The sequence below is a fragment of the Populus trichocarpa genome, chromosome 19, assembly GCF_000002775.5.
Source record: "Populus trichocarpa isolate Nisqually-1 chromosome 19, P.trichocarpa_v4.1, whole genome shotgun sequence".
Taxonomy (NCBI): Eukaryota; Viridiplantae; Streptophyta; class Magnoliopsida; order Malpighiales; family Salicaceae; genus Populus; species Populus trichocarpa.
Genome location: NC_037303.2, coordinates 4,233,019 through 4,254,270, shown reverse-complemented (window position 1 = coordinate 4,254,270; position 21,252 = coordinate 4,233,019). Strand labels below are relative to the sequence as shown.

The window sequence follows — 21,252 nt, the reverse complement described above, 5'->3', positions numbered from 1 at the left end:
AAACCAGTTTTTTGAAAAAAAATCGAAACCGCTTCAAACCGACCGGTTTCGGTTCAGTTCGGTTATTTTGGAAAAAAACCGGTTCAAACCGACTAGCTCGGTTTTTTTCTAGTTTGGCTCGGTTTTTTTTTCGGGTTTTTTTGGTTAAGGTTCGGTTCAGATTTTTCGGTTTTAGGCTTATAAAACCGAAACCGAACCGAACCGGTTCTTTTTTTTTTAAATTCTATTCGGTTTAATCAGTTTTTTTTCATGGTTTGATTTTTTCGGTTATTTTTTTTTCCAGTTTTCTCGGTTTTTTGATTTTTTTGCTCATCCCTAATATTACCTACCAACAAGAATATAGCGTACAAAATAACCCGAATACATAACCCAACACGTATGTTCCATGGTTTCATTAAAAACTTAAGATGTAGTCTATTCAATTGTTTATAGGCTTCACCATTAGAAATGTACACCATGACTTCATCCACCACATTATATGAATGATGTCATATTATGTGCTTGAGAATTATCTTACTTTTCTTTATGCGAAAAGAGTTCTTCCCCTACTAGTTATGGGTTTATACCAAGCATACCCGCATGTTTTGCACTAAGTCAATTCTGCATTTTCAAGATAGTACAACATGCAGAAATTTAAACACATGCTAATTTTTTGTATCCTTTGGTCAAAGGGTTCCATTATGGATTTAATAACATAAAAGTTTTCTTTTAACCTATTCCTTTCAGGTGAAAATGCTTCTTACCCATTCAGTGATTTTTTCATAATCGGCTTCACTCTACCCATAATCTGACTGGATGGTGAACACCTGTACAATGACTGATAATTTACTTTGATTTGTGCACCCAACCCATAATAAATCGTCATAATCTTTCAAATGTTTAAAAAACCTAGCCGCGTCTGCATTTTGTTTTTCATCTAAAATTGAACATATATTTGTATAATCCTGATTCATTTTTATTGTATCCATAATCATACTCCTATAACGATTAATATTATCATCTACATCTTCATGCATGTTGCTAGAACTAGAAGTTGATTCAACCATCCTTTCTATCATGATCTCATAAGGAACATATGGTTCTTTGTGTGCAAACCAATACAAGTATTTATTCATTAACCTTTTTTATAGAAGATGCATCGTGACAATATATGGATCGAAAAACCTTTTATTTTACATCTCTTATATAGATATTTAATACCGTCTCCATTGATATTTTTCAGATCAGATAGTGTGTAATTAATCATATTCTCAACTCCATTACAATAATCCATCTTTTGATTCAAGTTTAATTATAAAAACTAACACTCAAACCATCCAAATATAAAAAGAAAGCAAAGCAAAGAAAGAAAGAAAAAGAGATGTTAAGAAGCCTAGAATTAACAGAGAGGAGAGAATTCGGACTTGCAAACAGCGCCTCGTGATGGGATAGGATCCAGACAAGATGGGGCTCTCCCCCTTTCCATGCTGAAGAGGAAGAAAAGAGACTTAAAATTGGAATGATCATGTTGGAAACCGTTAGCAGCATAAGAACTTGTCCCATATCAGTCTTAAGCTGTCCTCGAGCATTTTGGAGATTGAATCACCTTCAGCTCCCGGTTCCTTCATAATTCAACAAAAGCAGCTTTAAATACAAGAAAAAAGTTTTAGAAGATATTAAAAGCACAGCTTAACACAGGCATGAATCTGGAAATTTATAATTTATAATAAAGAGCAACTAACTGACGAGGCGTTTAACAAATCTGTCAGCTCTGGATGCTCTCATTAGGGTCTTAGAAAGCTCACAAATTAGAAGTTTTATATGAGCCAAAGCAACATAAGGAGGCATAGGGAAAAGTCAACCAATAAAGGAACTTGCCTGTATTTCTGAAACAATTCTTTTCAACTTCAGATAAATCTCTCTAAGAGTTTCCCCAGTTCCAGTCCTAAAATCGTATCCATCGGCATCTCTTGCTTTCAGCCTAAATGATGAACTTTTATAGGCTTTGGTTACTCTGTGCCAAACCCCAATGACACTGTATCTACCACAAGAAGATGCCTCCTCCCCCAGAGGCCATCTTAATCCACCCTTCATATCTGAATCTAGAACTGCAGAATTGATCAGATCTCTAAGGCTATTCATCTCCTCATCCTGCATCGATTGATACAATCAGTCACTCCACAGCGTCACTATCAGGATTTAAATTCCAATTATATCTCTAACAGAATATATGTCTACCACAATGAAGTTTCTTGGCTTTGATCTTTTAAGCAGTATATATGATTATCAGAAGAATAATCTGGCTTAGTTACCAAGTAGCAAAATCCCAAATCATTGCCTTCTGCTTAATAAACTAAAATTTTCATGCTGGAAATAAATTACTCACTAGCAGCTTTGCGCTGTCTAGACTCTAGATGAAAATCTCTAATGCAAATTTAGGGAAATCATTGTTCCAACTATGAAAATCATTAATTTTTCAAGCATGAAAGACCAATATCCAGGAATATGGTTTTAACCTTCTAAATTTCGTTCTAGTCTTGTTAACCTATCTCGCTAGTGCAAGCCTACTCAATGCTTGTTTTACATATCTTCTCTTCTAGGTGTGATCAAACTAATTTCTAGGATAAAGATTACTTGCTATTTTCCATCACGACGTTCTTTGAAATGGAGAAAGCACTGGCTAGACACAATTAAGATTGTAATTGGAGGAAAATACAAAGGGAGGAAGCTTGCTCAAGTTTTCTCACTAACAAGTTTCTGCTGGGTTTGGGCAGAGCCCAAGACACTTCATGCTTCAATGAGCGTCTAACGATCATGCAGTGTGATTGTAGCTAAATTTCTGATGTTAACTTACAGTTAGAGCTGTTACGATCCTGCTGGTGCAAAGCATTAGCCTGAGGTCCAGATTCTTATCAAGACATGATACATCTATGACCATCTGGCGCACATGGTTTAGCTTAACCTACAAGAAATCTTTATAATTTAATGCGACACCACGAACAAGCAAAAGTATAAAAGTGGAAACCATCTTAAATCCATAGGTGAATATCAGAAGGTGTCCATGAGATTACACAATGTCCATGAAATTACCATAAACAAATTAATTCTACCAGATAATATGACAAATTAACATGAGGACAAGACTCTAGGTAGTACAAAACCTGCCTTGTGGAGGTGAAGTTTTTTATTTTCCAGCACAATACACTTGCATAAAACAGTTGCATCTGGCCGTGTATTATCAGACAACTGCTTGAAGGAAGAAAAGTTAGCAACAAATTGGATTAAAAACATAAGAAAAACACTACCATGAGTCGGTGTGCAGCAAAAGGAATACCTTTACAGTGTAACTATCTTTCTCCACCAAAAAATCAACTCCAATCTCTGAGACCACTCCATCTATAATATTTTCCATATATGAAGGAGGAATATCTGTATGCAATGATCTTCTGAGTTGTCTCAAAATGGCTTCTTCAACCTGAATTTTATTGACACTTTCTAGTCCCATTGAATGGCTCCTGCATCACAGAAATAGTATAACAATTCTTGCTTGCTTATCCTTGTATAACTGAAATATAAAACATGCTTCTTATGCACTGATGGAGAATATGAATTTCATTTAACATAAGCAGTTATCGCTTCTAATATAAGCATGTCAACAATATCTACGCTACTAGGAGCACCAGCAAAACTTGTTTGGCAGCGATCAAAGTAATCACTAGAGCAAAACAAGTCGTATGATACACTCAGGTGTGGCAGAAAATTAATAGCTTAAGAAGTGGTTTAGAAAAGTGTCGAAACAAACCAAATCAAAATATTAACTGAGATACAATCATACGGTCCAAGTTCATAAGGAAGAACACCAATTAACTCCAGTCGAGGTCCAATATGGAGGAACACCAAAAGGACTATAACGGTTCAAAATTCATGAATTCTATGCCAACAGTGCTTCAAAAAGTTAGAGAATTCTATGCCTATTTCAGGAAGCTTCCTGCTGGAATGCAACAGGAATAACTACAAAGAGAACAAACTGAGACAATTCCGGGCAACTTCACAACATAATCAATTTTCAGTTGCATAATAGATTCCATAAGTTGGAAAAAAGATGATGTTCCAATTAACATTTACTCAATTTGCAATAACTATACAGAGAAGTTGGATTGCTCACCCATGAAAAATAATTTTTCCCAATCGAGCAACCAATGTTGGCTTTACTTTTTCAGAACCCTGATCATCCATTTCATTCCTCAAGATTTCGAAAGAAGAGAGTAGTTCTTGCTGTACATTTTCCGCTATAATTTCCCATGGACTTCTGGAGCAATTCCTTACCAGTTTGCTATCCTCTAAATTGCATGAAATTTAATACAAAGGTTTCAATAAAAGGCAGAAGCAACTAACAGAAGCACAAATTATAAAAATTTCAATACGGATGGAACACGAACCTTCAGTTACAATGCTATTCACCAAGACAAGAGGCTTTTCTCCAATTTTACGCTCAACATATTCCAAGGAAATCGGCTCGAGATGAATGTAAGGAGGAAACTGGCCATCATCATCCAAGCCAACAGCAAACCATTTAGATATGGCATGGTCTGCATAAACAATCTTTCCACTCTTATCTTTACGAGAAGTGGATGCTCTCAAATTCATATTTCTTTGAAACTGAGGGTGCGGTGTCTCTGGAATCGGGGATGCCCTTCTCACATCCTTGGACTGCCGCTTGTGTGGAGGAATGTAAGCCATCAAATTTACAGGAAACGTATGTAGCCTGGCTGCCCAAAAAGAACACATTATTGAAACAAGAAAGCAGAAAGAAACCTACAGGAAAAGAAAAGAAATTCTGATATTTCAAGAACCCAAAAGAAAGAAGGAAAGAAGGAAAAATCCAGTCACAGATGATCACAACATGAATTACAAAGAAAAAAGAAACAACCCAGATAAACTAATGTTGCAATAAATTGATTAAGTCGATCATTTTAGTAATAATGATTTATTTAAGCTAAGAACTAAGACCCAAAAATGAAGAAACTGAGTATGATTAAAGCAGTAGAGGGACGATCATACCTGAGAGTTAAAAACTGTTGTTGATCGTGCAACAGCAGCTCTGTTCTGGAGGTATTATATTGTTACAACACAAATGCGAGAATGTATATATAGAACCATATAGAAAGAAAGAAAGAATAAAGCGGGAAAAGAACTGGAGGAAAATATTTATAGAAGATAAATAAAGATTGAATTTGAACAATAAATATTTTAAAAAATAAGAAGAGCATTATTATGAATCCCTTATTGAGCATTACTACTACTAGTAAGTAAATGAAGAACCAGAGTGAATATATGTATAACCCATAAATTTCTAGTTTATTGTGAAATTTTTTTAAAAAAAATCATTGTTTTTAGACAATTAAAATAGTAAAATATCATCCAAAATACTTTTTTGTACAATGCTTTGGCAATAGGAAGGGCATCACAGGATAAATTTGGAGATCGAATCGAATGAATGTAGAAACCAAGAAAGAGGGAAAGGGACCCACACGCACTCAATTAAAGTGAAATTCTTTAATTATTTTATAATTTTTAAAAAATAAAATAATATTATTTTAATATATTTTTAAATATAAAACATTTTAAAAAACAATTACTACTCCCGTTCAAAAACTCATCTTATTTTGTTTTACTATATACCAAAAACGAATAAAAAGGGAAAGGGACACACATAAACACTCAATTAATGTAAAATTCTTTATTTTTTTTAGTTTAAATTAATTTTTCTTAATATATATATCATTTTAATATATTGATATCAAAAATATTTTTTTTTAATAAAATATTTTAATATATTTCTAAATAAAAAATACGTTAAAAAACAATTACTCTCAATCCCAAACATCCATTTTATTCTTTTTTAAAATATATATATATATATATATATATATAAAGAACGAATAAAGAGGGAAGGGGACACACACAGTCAATTATGGTAATACTTAACTAGGAGGGTTTGATTTACTTAACAAAAACTAAAATATCAAGGCTAGCTCTCTTGTTAATTACTTGAAAAAATATTGAGTTTGGAAATATATTTTAAAAAATAAATTATATTTTAATATTTATTTTATGTGATGGAGATTGAGTTGTAAAATATTATATGATATTAGGATACTAAAAAATAACTTACTCTTTCAATTTTATTATTTTTGTATTTTAATAGAATTTCTCGATTTATTTGAGAATGAAATATAGTATTTCATCCATACTAAAAGTCGGGAAAATACATGAAATATAGCAATTGATCGATCTTTTATCAAATTGGACGACAAACAAATTCTCTAATCTTCTCAATCTTAGGATTCCTTTAAGAAATTTATCACACTGTCACCACTGGTTGGTGTAACTGTGGTCGGAAAGTGCTTTTGAATATATTCCTTTAAAAGAACTAGAATTAAAATTGATATTGAAAAAAATTAACAACCTTTTTCTCATATATACAACTCAGCTGCGCATAAAACTATCATGTTATTTGTTGATTATATCAAATTTGATCCTCAATCTTTTAATTGCTATACATTTTGTTTTAATTCTTTTTTGAATTTGTTTTTCAATTTCATCCCTTAGAATTTGATTTAATTTGACTTTTATATTAACTTTGGTTCTCATTCTTTTTATTGTTATTTATTTTTTCTCTTATCCTTTTTTTTAAAATGTTTTTATATATCAAATTTGGTTCTCATTCTTTTTATCACTATTTATTTTGTTTGAAATAATTTATGAAATTGGAATTTTTTTTAATGTCATCCTCTTTCAACTTTTTCATCTGTCAGATTTGGTCCCTATTATTTTAATTATTATTTGTTTTTTAAAATAATTTATGAAATTTAAAATTTTTTGTTGATAATTTCATCTTTCTTCAACTGTAGAAATTAACTTTTCATGAAAATTATTTTTTTAGCAAACAAACTGAAAGTCAATTTTTTATTAAATTTAAAGAAACCGTATTTAGTCACTGTTGAGAGGTCAAATATTTATTGGTGAGTTACGAAGGATAGCATGTCTATACAACATAAATCCGAAAAGGAGAGAACCCTTGAAAAGAACAAATGTGTGATTAGATGCATATCTACATAACATATTTGAATTAGCAACAAATAATTTCAAGCAAACCAAAAAATAACAATCAAATTTGATAGTAAAAAAAACTAAAAAAAAATGAAATTGTAAAAAACCTTAATTTAAAAAATTATCTTAAATAAAACTAATAGTAATTAAAAAAATAAGGACCAAATCTAACATATAAAAAAATTGAAGGGGGTGAAATTGAAAAAAAACTAATTTTATAAATTATTCTAAATTAAAAAAATAATAATCAAAATAACATGAACTAAATCTAAAGGAAAAATAAATTGAAAGACTGCTTTGAAAATTTGAAAGTCAAGCGTAAAACTTGAGGAGGAAAGAGAAAAAAAAAAGTTGTCGGTGCCAAACCTAAAGCTTGTTGGCTACATGAGCTACCTAGACATGGAGGGGATATCATGTCGATTTAAATGTCGTCATGAAAGATAGTGTTTGGACACTTAACAATGTCTCATGCACCGCCTAAAGAGTACGAGCATCACCTACTTACTCACTTGCCAATCATTTTTTTAAAATAATATTTTATATTTATTAAAATAACAAATAGTCTCTCAATCAACTTGAAAATAAACAAAAAGCTAGCTTGAAAAGACAAAAAAGCCTTTGAAAGTGAGTTTTGTAGTCAATGCTTATAAAAGTAATTTTATCATTTTACTGTACTAAAATAAATTAAATGACTGAAAAGCTCCTAGAAGCTAATTTAATTTGTTTTTTGGTTTAAAAGGTAATTCAATCATTTTACTATACTAAAAAAATAAAAAAAAACTTATTTACCTTTAATCAATTTGATAATAACAAATGAACCTAGTAAAAAATTAATTCGATAATTTTATAAAATAAAGATAAAATGATTATTTTACTGTTCCAATCTATAATATTGTATTATATCTTGGGATAATGAAAGAATGATGCCTTTTATTTTATTTTTTAATGCCATCATTCCCAACATTTTGAAATTTTTTAAATAGTTGATTGTGAGACTATTAAAATTCAGGATGACAATAGATATGGCTGAATTGAATTTGTGTTATATTTATATATTATTTATTATCTATCAAATAAAAAATTTAAATATTTATATTTTAAACATTAGATTAAGTATCTATTCGAGGATTTCTAGCTCGAATACTATTTATTATTTAATAAAAAATAAAAAGAATTATATATATGGTAAAATTATAAATAATCTATGTATATAATACAACTCAGCCCATCAAAGAAGACTTCCACTTAAACAACTCAGCCTACCGAAGCAGTGTTAGATAGTGTGATACATTATATTTTTAAAAGTCATTTTTAATAGGAAATATATTAAAATAATAATTTTTTATATTTTTTAATTTTTAATATTAACATATAAAAACTATATATAAAAAGCAAATAAAAAATACTTTAAATACTTTGCGACTTGTTCCTTTGTGTCATGCTTAGTATTTAAAAAGTAACATAGAATTGAAAAGAGAGAGGCGTCTTGGAGTTAGAGGTCAGTTCGTGGTGGGGCATCAAGTCCATAGATAATTATTCCAGCAAATTGCTTAGGCAAGAAAAAAAAAATCATGGATTGCTACAAATCACTTAGCTTTGAAAGATATTTTTAAAAATAATTTTTATTTAAAAATATAATTTTTATTTTTTATATTAACACTTCAAAACTATTAAAGCACTAAAAAGACATTAATTCAAAATTATCAAGCGACATATATTTTTTTTTAAAAAATCTGAGACAATGATATATTAGACCAACCCGAATTAGCAATGATTAACCTGTGAAACCTACGATATAAGGTGTGAGATCGTGATAAAGCCATAAAACCCATATAAAAAATTAAAAAAACTTAATTATAATGAACCAAATATCGAAGGCCGAAGACGAAAAAAATTAATTTAAAAAAACAAAAAAAAAATAACCCGAGTAAACCTATATCAGTAGCCGACGCAATGTCACGGGCCAATACAAATTTTAAAGGATGTAAGAAGAATAAAGATAAGGCGACGCTAAGATTTCTATAGAAGTAAAAGAAATTCAAGACTTGTGTCTTTGAGCCAACCGGGTTTAATAAGTTCGATTAATTTAATAATATGAAAAACCAAGCAAATCTAGGCGAATAACCAAAATCATAACTCGTGAAATCTCAGACCCAAACTCAATCAAGAAATTCAATTGTCAATCAATTTAATGTTAAATGATAAAATAAAAAAAAATCAATCTAAAAAACTTGTCCAAGCAGAAAAATAGCAATAAAAAAAATAAGGATCAAACATGATAGAAAAAAAAATTGAAGAGTTAAATAACAAAAAAATCAAATTTATAAATCATCTAAAAAATAACAATAAAAAGAATAGGGACCAAATTTGAGATATGAAAAAATTGAAGGAGGATAAAATTGAAAATAATTTTCAATTTGAAACAATTTGATAAAAAAATTACAATAAAAAGAACAAGAGCTAAATCTAAAAAGAAAATAAATTGAAGGGCTACTATGAGTTTTTTTTATGACATACATCAAGAGGAATCGAATGACGCAATGAAATCAAGATTTCTACCATTGTAGTAAACCACATGTCTAATCAGTTGTTTTTTTTTTAATTAACACATTACTTCTAGGCTTAAATAATAATTATAAAAATCTATTTTTGAAATTACAGAAAAACCATATAGCCATGAGAATTTTGATTATAAAAAGAATTGGGTAATTAAAAAAAATAAAAAACCAAAAATATCCCTAGACCATAGTTAGCTTTTTTTTGTTGTTGCTGCTTTTAAGGGTATTCAAATAATAAAATATTTGAAAAAAAATAAAAATATATTTTTGAAATTACAGAAAAGCTTTTGATTATAAAAAGAACTGGGTAATTAAAAAAGTAAAAAACCAAAAATATCCCTAGACCACAGTTAGCTTTTTTTGTTGTTGTTGCTTTTAAGGGTATTCAAATAATTTTACTGTGTAAAATATTTGAAAAAAAATGAAAAATCCTCTTAACAATTCCAAAATGACAAAAGAATCCCGTGAAGATACAATTATACCCTCCGAGACCCATTCATCCATGTTTTTGCCAAGGAAAAAAGAGTAAATTCACAGTACCTTTTGCTGCATCACTTTTGCCACAAGAAATAGGTTCTATTAATAAAATCCGCAGTTTTCAAAGACATATTTTATAGAACTTGAAAATAGTATTTGGCAAATAAAGTTTATTAAATTTATACCTTGTCTAATGTGTCAGAGATTGTTCCGGAATTAAATAAAGGTAATATAATTAAATTTTTAATTATTGTAAAAATAAAATTAAAAGAACTAGGATTAAAATTGACATTAACAAAAATTAACAACCTTTTTCCCATATATACAACTCAGGTGCGCATAAAACTACACTTTAATCCATATAATCTTTTTTTTTTAATATTTGCTCCCTAGTATTTTTGATATTTTGCTTCATTCCAATTTCTCTTTTACGTTTCAACTCTTGGATCTTAAGGGAAGAGAAAAAAAGCTATCAAAAAAATTTAGCAGAGAAAAAACTCTTGTGGTGGCCGGATTCCGGACATTGATCACTTTAATTTTGATGTTTATGAATTTCATTTTAAGAAAAAAAATAAATGAAAGTGATTTTTACCTTTAATGATTTAAAAAATATATATATCAAAGCTCGAGAAATTTTTTTTAATTGATTTAATTTTAGGTTTTTAATTGATTTATTTTGTTCTGACTGGAATGAATAATGAATATTGTACCATTTTAAAAAGCAAAACAAAATGGAAAAAAAATCATCTTGCTCGAGATCAAATTTTTAACCTGATGGATTATTTTAGCTGCTTAATTTTGTGTTTGATTTTTTCTTTGAAAAAAAAAATCTTTTTGGGTTATCAACTCATAATCCATCTCCTCCATAAAAATCTTATAATTTGATTATATATTGGCTCCTTTAATCTTTTTTTATTATTATTATATGGGTATCGGGGTCAGCTTGCGCATACCTTGACTAATCTCACGGGCCCTAAAGTTAATGGTCATGTAAGCCTCCAGTGGCTATCATATTAGCAACCACAGGGCTCGAACCTGAGATCACAGGTGGAGCAAACTTCTTAGTCCCAAACTCTTACTCCTGGATCATCTACTAGATAGTTTTTGCTCATTCAGAAGGTGTCAGATTACACGATGTAACATTGATAAAGCGCAAATTACCAGAAACAAATTAATTCTACCATATAATATGACAAATTAACATGAGAGGACAAGACTATAAGTGGTACAAAACCTGCCTTGTAGAGCAGAAGTTTTTTATTTTCCACCACAATACATTTGCATAAAACAGTTGCATCTGGCCGTGTATTATCAGACAACTGCTTGAAGGAAGAAAAGTTAGTGACAAATTGAATTAAAAACATAAGAAAAACACTACCAAGAGTCGGTATGCAGCAAAAGGGATACCTTTACAATGTAAAGATCTTTCTCCTCTTCAAAATCAAGTCCAATTGCTGGGACCACTCCATCTATAATATTTTCCATGTATGAAGAAGGAATATTTGTGTAAAATGAGCTGTTGAGTTGTCTTAGAATGGCTTCTTCAACCTGAATTTTATCGACACTTTCTAGTCTCATTGAATAGCTCCTGCATCACAGAATTTGTATTATAATTCTTGCTTGCTTATCCTTGTAGAAACTGAAATATAATACAAAATTTATAATAAGAACATTTAACTCAAACACCATTCAAGGGAAGAAGCAACTAACAGAAAAGGATGGAACACCAACCTTCAGTTACAATGCTATTCACCAAGACCAGAGGCTTTTCTCCAGTTTTACTCTCAATATATTCAAAGGAAATCGGCTCGAGATGGATGTAAGGAGGAAACTGGCCATCTTCGTCCAAGCCAACAGCAAACCATTTATATATGGTAGGGTCTGCATCAACAATCTTTCCACTCTTTTTTTTACGAGAAGTGGATGCTCTCAAATTCATATTTCTTTGAAATTGAGGTTGCAGTGTCTCTGGAATCGGGGATGCCCTTCTCACATCCTTGTAATGCCGCTTGTGTGGAGGAATGTAAGCCATCAAATTTACAGGAAACGTATGTAGCCTGGCTGCCCAAAAAGAACACATTATTGAAACAAGAAAGCAGAAAGAAACCTACAGGAAAAGAAAAGAAATTCTGCTATTTCAAGAACCCAGAAGAAAGAAGGAAAGAAGGAAAAATCCAGTCACAGATGATCACAACATGAATTACAAAGAAAAAAGAAACAACCCAGATAAACTAATGTTGCAATAAATTGATTACGTCGATCATTTTAGTAATAATGATTTATTTAAGCTAAGAACTAAGACCCAAAAATGAAGAAACTGAGTATGATTAAAGCAGTAGAGGGACGATCATGCCTGAGAGTTAAAAACTGTTGTTGATCGTGCAACAGCAGCTCTGTTCTGGAGGTATTATATTGTTACAACACAAATGCGAGAATGTATATATAGAAAGAAAGAAAGAATAAAGCGGGAAAAGAACTGGAGGAAAATATTTATAGAAAATAAATAAAGGTTGAATTTGAACAATGAATATTTTGAAAAATAAATTGAGCATTATTATTATGAATCCTTTATTGAGCATTACCACTACTAGTAAATGAAGAACCAGATTGAATATATGCATAGCCCATAGATTTCTAGCTTATTGTGATCATTTTCTTTAAAAAATCATTGTTTTTAGACAATTAAAATAGTAAAATATCATCCAAAATACTTTTTTGTACAATGCTTTGGCAATAGGAAGGGCATCTCCATTATTGGCCTTCACAGGATAAATTGGAGATCGACTGAATGTATGAACAAAGAAAGAGGGAAAGGGACCCACACACACTCAACTCAGCTCCTTCACTACGAAGGGTTCGAACTTCGAACAACTTCAAAAAAGAGATAAAAGAGTGAAAGGACCAACACAAACACTCGAGTAAGGTGAAATTCTTTATTTATTTTATTTTAAATTAAATTATTTTTATATTTTAAAATAATTTTAATAAATTAACTTTAAAAATAATTTTTAAAAATAAAAAATATTATTTTAATACATTTCTAAATAAAAAATACTTTAAAAAATAATTATTACAAACATCCATTTTATTTTTTTATTATATATAAAGAACGAATAAAGAGGGAAAGGGAAATCAAACAAACATTCAATTAAGTTGTATTTTTTTTATTTTAAATTAATTTTTTAATATTTTTATATTATTTTAATATATTAATATCAAACATAATTTTTTAAAATATAAAATATTAATTTTATATAATTTTAAATAAAAAATATTTTAAAAAATAACCACTTTATATATTTTAAAATATAAAACTCTTTATTCGTTGTCTATATATATATATATATATATATATATATATATATATATATAAAACACGAATAAAGAGGGAAGGGGACACACACTCAATAATGGTAGTCCTTCACTAGGAGGGTTTGATTTACTTCGTTGGGAGGGTTTTCTTCATTGGGAACTACAAAATATTTGTAATGTTTTATTGTTTCTTCTTCGATTATTAATTATTTTTTAAAATATATTTTTATTTAAAAAAATATTTAATTAATATATTTTTAAATATTTTTAAATAATTTTAATATGCTGATATTAAAACACGAATAAAGAGGGAAGGGGACACCCACTCAATTATGGTAGTCCTTAACTAGGAGGGTTTGATTTACTTTGTTGGGAGGGTTTTCTTCATTGGGAACTATAAAATATTTGGAATGTTTTATTGTTTGTTCTTGGATTATTAATTATTTTTTGAAATATATTTTTATTTTAAAAAATATTTAATTGATATATTTTTAGATGTTTTTAAATAATTTTGATATGCTGATATTAAAATTAAAAAAAAAGATTTTGATATTAATTAAAAAATAATTTTAAAAAATATCTTAATTTACAATATTTAACACACATGTTTGAAAAAAAAATTTAATTCTTATGTAAATTGGCATATCTCTTATTTTCATGTAAAATTATAAATATTTATAACGAGGGACCAAACTTGAATTTATATGAATATTAAGTAATGTGTATAATTGGTTTTGAACACAAAGTTACTACGTGGCTTTGCATTTCAATTCAACATGCTGACTTTATGGATGAAATTAATATTTATTATAATTTAAAATCTAGAAAAAATAAATTTTGAATTCACTTTTTTTTTTAATTTGTTTTAACAGTTAGGTATCTTGAGCCAACTTTATGCACACAAATTAGGTCTTTGTAAATTGTTTTGCAACCTATGTTCAAAAAACTAAAACCAAAAAAGATATCCTAAAGTGACCAACCTACACCTTATTTATATGCATCATGCACACATTTTAACGAAGTCTTAGATCGCAATGCAAATTACGTTCCTTAAAAATTTAATTTTTTTGTTAAAAATTAATTTTTTTTGTGTTTTGGATTATTTTGATGCGCTGATCTCAAAAATAATTTTTTAGAAATAAAAAAACATTATTTTTATGCATTTCAGTATGAAAAATATTTTGAAAAACAACTACAATCATACTCCCAAATATACCCTAAAGGAAATTGAAATTTCCCTATGTTGCTCATGTTCAATGAACTTTAGATTTCTTTATATGCACCATGCACACACTTTAACCGTGTTCTTTAAGACTTTGTTTGGAAACGCGGTGTAAACTGTGTTATTTAAAAATTTAATTTTTTTTGTGTTTTGAATCGTTTTTATGTGCTGATCTCAAAAATAATTTTTTAAAAATAAAAAAAAATATCATTTTAATGCATTTCAGTATGAAAAACTTTAAAAAACAATCTCAGCCACATTTATAAACATACCTTAAAGGAAATTGGAATTTCACTATGTTGCTCATGTTCAATGAACTTTAGATTTCTTTTGATTTTTACTCAAAAGTCAGGTTGTAGTTGTCCTATATTTTTTTTAATTCTTTTTAGATTGCATGTTATCACGTGTCTAAGGTGTCAGAAATTGTTCTGGAATTAAATTATATATGTTTAGTTAAGTTGCTTTTATAAGTGCTTCTGGTAATAAAATTACTAAGAAAGACATGTATGAATTTTCAAGTTGTGAGTAGCATTTGTGAGCATTTTTTTGTCATACATAAAAGAAATAACAATGTTACATTATTGTTGTTCTTCAATCATCTCATTAAACTATTTGTTATTCCATCACAGACATAATTCATTCGAGAAGGCCTCTGGTTGCCTTGGTTTTGAGAATGTGGAACAACATCGGCTAAAATATCATCAAGAATAAAATTAGGATTGCGATCATATTCTGTAAATGCAACATCTTCTTGTGACTTCCTCCTAATATAGTTATGTAGTGTCATTGATGCCACAACAATCTGCACTTGTGATTTGTACGGATATGCCGACATGTTCTGTAAAATTCTCCATCTTTGTTTTTACACTCCAAATGCACGTTCAACGACATTGCAAAGTGACAAGTGTGCACGATTAAATCACTTTTCCCGGCTTGTTGGTTGCCCTCGACGCCGAAAATCTTGAAAGTGATATCTCTCACCTTTATATGGACCGAGATATATCCATACTCATTTGGGTATCCAACATTAACCAAATAATATTTCCCTGTAATGACAAATATGAAAATTATAACAAATTTAATAAAAAAAATATAGAATACACACTTTAAATTTAATTAACAATTAATTATTTTAATATATTTACCTTCAGGAGGTTTTGGAAATTTTATAGTTTGATTGTCAATAGCCTCCATAAAAATACGAGTATCATGAGCGCTACCTTATCTCATCTTGCCCAAACAAACATGAATTGCATATCAAAACTACATGCGACCGTTACATTCTGTGTCGTCACACCTTTTCTATCGATAAATGACACTTGATTTTCTTGAAAAATAGAAGCACGAACATGTGTACCGTCTATCGCACCAATGCAATTCTACAAAATACGACAAAACTAAATAACAACTAACATTTCATAAATAATGACTAGCAGAATCTTTAACTATTTTTTGTGTTATTAATTGCTATAAACACCATCTCTCTTACCTTAAAATAAGACATAAATCTCGGATTCATCGTAATTTCTCGTGGAGTGTTTAAAAATTCAGAGTCCTCTGGTTTAATTATATCTACCACAAGTAAACAAATTATCTTCAACACTTTAAAATATCGACTCACAGTTTTATCACAATGTTGAAATCTTTCTTGGACTTGCCTATTTATTGCACCTAATGCAATGGTGTACAAAAACATTGTCACCTTCTCAATAATACTCATCTTTTTTTATGTTTCAAAGTCATAACAAAGGTTTTGTAACGTCGTTGCATCCATCATAAATATGTTAACACACTGTTTCCAGTGGCCTCATACGACTTCATTCAACCATCTCATCCTTGTGTTATATGAAACCATACAAGGTTTTTTATGCATATAAGTGGCATAATACATATGTAAAGCACCGGCGGTGCATAACAATAGCTTTTTAAGATCAAAATCTTGTAGCCAAAACGATTCATCCCCGTCATCAGTACAATTTTCATCTTCGTTTTCATCACTATCATCATCACTGTTACCATCATCATCTGTTCCATTGGAATCATCCCCATCATCACCACCATCATTAACTCCTTCATTACCACCACCATTACCATCACTGACAGCTCTACCACTATCACCGGTACCACCATAATTAATATTATCAATTACATGATTCATCACGGTATTATAATTGTTGTCATAGTTAACACCAAACATAACATCAACTCATTCATCTGTTATATCTACTAACACAAATTCAATTACAAATATTTGCGTTCATTACAATTCATATCATAAAAGAAATTCCATCAATTTTTATATATCAATTAACAACAATTCATATATGTATGCTCAAGACAATTCTTATATGTATGCTCAAGAGACATTCTTATGTTCCAGAATAAGAACTTATGCTCATTCTTTACGGGCAGCCCTAGAAGATGACAGGTTCATGGCCTCCGAGGAGGTAGTGGATCAAGCTATTAGTGGGAAGATCAACTAGCATGACAATCACTACCAAACATTACAATTGTTGTTCCTATTGTCTGGGAACAACACAAAATTAGATTTAACATGATGAATTTGATTTTAATATTATGGCATATGCCTGTTATGAATTGAAAAACAAAAAGTGAGTGTGTTTGATTATTTTTTATAAAAGATAAACAAAAGTTTATTGAAATTATTATTTTTTAAGTGCATTCTAAAGACTAAAAAGAAATGAAGAGGGAAGAAGCATGGAAAAAGATACAGAAAAATAAAAGGAGGAATTAATTTTCAAATTCTTGGCAAAATCAACATAAATTTTTAAAAGATGAAACTTTCCAAAAAAAAAAAAAAAACATCTAAGGCTTGATTTTAATATTCACTAAATATTAATACTTGATTTTGATATAAAAAACAATACAGAAAAATGCACCCTACCAGTTCTTTGTAAAAACAATTAATTTAGATATTCAAAATGATAGGACATGAGTAGGTTAATTTTTCTTTGCTCTTCACATAAATTATCTAACAAAAAAACTGCTAAAGAATGAAGCCAAACATGTTAGGGGATTGATAAAATAAGCCTTTGTTTTGCACTAATAGTTATGGAAAAAAATTGATTGAAATAAGAGTAACTTACAACTTACAGGTGATTTTGTAGAAGCTTCCACGACTGAAAGTTTTTCTTGCTGTAGTATATTGAAACATTCATGAACGCTATTTCTCATATTGAAGTTACAACATGCATTATATAGGAATCTACAAGTATTGTGGGATAAAAAAAATAACAAAAATGCTTTCACAAGTTTCAGTAAATTATTATAACCAAACAAGTAACATATAAATTATAGTCTGCATCAATGAACTATGAAAAACTTTTATAAATTGACAGAATGCCCATAGTATATGTCAGGCCCAATTACAAATATATCTAACATATATTCTCTTGTATTTATTTTTTTGCCAACTTTTCATGCACAATATCTACTGTGCCACTGTCACTATTCCTATTTCATATTGATACTATCAATTTATTTTGATGCTTTGATGAGGTCATATACAAATAATTATTGAACTTTGGTTTGCTTTTTAATTGTATGTACTTCAATTTCTTTTCAACCTGCAGCCTTATATAATTACTATCAAGAACAAATTACTGAAATAGTTTTATTTCATATCATTTATATCATAAAAGTCAAGCATTTATCATATTGTTCTATCTAAAGTTGTACATCATGAAAAAAAAGAATTGTTATGTTGCGAGACATAGCTCTATTAATTATTGTTATTATCTCCAAAAAGAAAACAATGGATATAAAAGTTTCTAATTATCCAGAGAGAAAGGAAAAATAAAACCCTGACATTCCTGTTTGGGATTATGGTAGCGATGACGGTTTAAAGTGTTTTTCACTTAGAAATACATTAAAATGAAGTTTTTTTTATTTTTAAAAAATTATTTTTGACATCGGCACATCAAAATGATCTGAAAACATAAAAAAATCATTTTAAATTAAAATTATTTTCAAAATTTTTAGTAACGCTGCTGTTTGTACCGTGTTCCAACACAGAATTAGTTGCTTTCTTCAAAAACACAAGTCAGGCTAAAAGTAGCCCATGAAATTAGCTAGCATTTTTAATTCAACTAAGAAGTAGTATACCGATAATTTACTTTAATCCTTGTACATATAGGCAATATATGTCTTCTTGACCTTTTGTTATATATGCCGGAGAAGGTGTTCTTATGAAATAATTCAATAATTGTAGATATCCAATCCAACAATTACGCTCTATCTTTCCAGTTTCTCTAAAGATTACGCTATTCTTGCTTCCTTGTCAACTTATGATTCATCAATCACGGTGGTCCAGGAGGAAGATTACCATAATATACTCTTTAGCTTTCAATATATTATCAGCGCTCACAATTATTTCAGGACATAAATTCACCATCAACATTCATAATAATTCACCATCAACATAACAGCAGAAAATACAAGTTTTTCAATATTCCATTAAATTTAAAATATATTAGATTAGCAATCCACAAATATAATTAAAAATAATCATAATAATTCTCCCTCAACATAACAGCAGATAACACAACAAGTTTTATCACTAGTCCATTAAATTGAAAACATGTTAGATTAGCAATCTGCAAACATAATTAAAAAAGGTGGTTCTCTACTAAAATCAGCACTACTCTTCATGCTTCAATACATCAGCCTTAGAAGTCATTGTCTTATTCCAAACATGTACATCATTTGACATCACAACAAAACTCTCATAACATGCAGTTGTTTAAGCAATTGACAATAAGATATTTGAATTAACCATGACATAATTGCTCAGGACAGAACAAAAACTGAAAGCATCATTAAAGCAATATTAACCTTGATTTAGTGCTTTTGACTTCTCTAGTACATTTTTTTGAAGCCATTGATACTTCCTATCAATATCTTCAATTTATGCCCTCATCTATCTTTTATTCCTCATAGACAAGTACTTGGTAGCAAAACAGTATAAGTCATCACCGAAAGTAATTTCAGGTACGAAATGGACCTCTGTTATCACCTCATTAATGCTACACCCTATCTTATCCCTACTATCATTCCTGATCAAAACACGATCCATTAGTTGATCCCAATGTAAAAGCAATTGAGCTCCAAATCTATAAGGTTTTTTGCTTTTCTTTCTACTTTGCCCACCGCATTGTTCTCTTTTTTTTCTCTTTCCACTGCTTTTTGTGGTACTGCTATTTCCCATATTAACTCCAGTAACTAAATTGCAAACATCGTCTGTATAATTGGGAATGACATCCTCTTTTGAATCACTACTTCCTTCCTCTAGATTTTCTTCTTCATTAACATTAGCATCTTGAGTGCTTTGATTCACAGTATCATCATCAAATAAAATTCTAGAAGACGGAGTCCAAGCATAATGTCTAGTCGCCACAACATTACTGAACATTCTATCAAACTTACTGCAAAGTGATGGTTCAATCCCAACATGTCTAAACTTTTTAGACCCTCTGATTTCCTATATAAAAGAAATATAAAACAATAAATGCATAAACCATATAAAATATGTTAAATAGTTTAAGAAATAGGACAAGACAAAGACAAATCCAGACAAAAAAGGTATCAATAACTAAACTGAGTTTTTTTCTTCCACCACTCATCACTAGCACTAATGATTCCAAGTTCACTATTTCATCCTACTCTTATTTCAGAAATCAGTTTTTTTCCAAAACCTCCAGTTCTTTTTTGCACCATCCCATTTGTTTTTAAGTTGAGTCTTACTAAAAACATAACCAGTTTTCTCTTTGAAGACGACTATAACAAATTTTCATGTGGCCTTATCAAAATGAGTGTTTGGCCTCATTCATCTATCAATAACGACAATACAAATATCACAAAATGTATGCAACATCTCTTTAGTCCAAGATGCTTTATCTGAGCTTTCAGAACCTTCTATTGATTATTTTTTTCTAGCAAAATCAATCAACCACAAAAGGACATATGAGCATTTAAACTTTGCAATAATTATTAAAAATGTTATATGCATGGGAATTCTTACAAAATTGATAATAAAAAAAATGTGATAATGTTGTCATCAATGCAATTGATTCAAATACCTATCCCTATTGTGTTCTATTGTGTTTATTTATGCAATAGATATATATCCCAATAACAATGATTAACATTGTAGATAAATTAACCTGAAGTTAAAATCTTTAAAACTCCATAGCTAAAAAGAAATAACGACTGAACTATAATAAACATAATAATAATAGTCGAGCTTTCCCAGCTAACTTTTCCCTCTTAAGTTCTGACCATTAAGCTCCAGCATTATGAAAAACCAATTACACAACACATAACCACATATTCAAATTCATAATTATTGTAATCAATAAATTGCAATTCATGAATCAATAATAATAAAAACATAACTTGTCAAGATATACCATATACTAGCATTTTAACAAAAACATTCTACACAATGAAATATTTTCATTCTAAATCTGAGTAAAAGCTGCATGGTTATATGAAAAAACAAGCAACAATTTTATTGTAAAAATCATAGCTGAGCCAATTAAATTAATACACAAAACCACTTATGTAACAACC

At 29.4% G+C, this 21,252-nt stretch overlaps 2 protein-coding genes across 5 annotated transcripts in view; both read right to left on the bottom strand.

Annotated features, from left to right (window-relative positions):
- Positions 1–1,151: 1,151 nt before the first annotated feature.
- Positions 1,152–21,252, bottom strand: part of LOC7469853 (uncharacterized) — a 51,941-nt gene continuing 31,840 nt past the window's right edge. The window contains exon 9 of the transcript XR_008058183.1: positions 1,152–1,416. The gene's annotated coding sequence lies outside the window, so the exon portion shown is untranslated. The remainder of the gene's footprint in view (positions 1,417–21,252) is intronic.
- Positions 1,260–21,252, bottom strand: part of LOC7469854 (uncharacterized) — a 33,604-nt gene continuing 13,611 nt past the window's right edge. For 2 of the 4 annotated variants that reach the window (XM_052449433.1, XM_052449431.1), the window contains one exon: positions 1,260–1,585. In XM_052449433.1, coding sequence (XP_052305393.1) covers positions 1,518–1,585 — 68 coding nt within the window. In that variant the 3' untranslated portion in view covers positions 1,260–1,517. Of the gene's footprint in view, positions 1,602–1,857; positions 2,131–2,833; positions 2,942–3,144; positions 3,226–3,313; positions 3,495–4,144; positions 4,320–4,418; positions 4,745–21,252 lie in introns of all 4 variants that reach the window. The other 2 variants (XM_052449429.1, XM_052449430.1) reach the window with 2 other exon arrangements.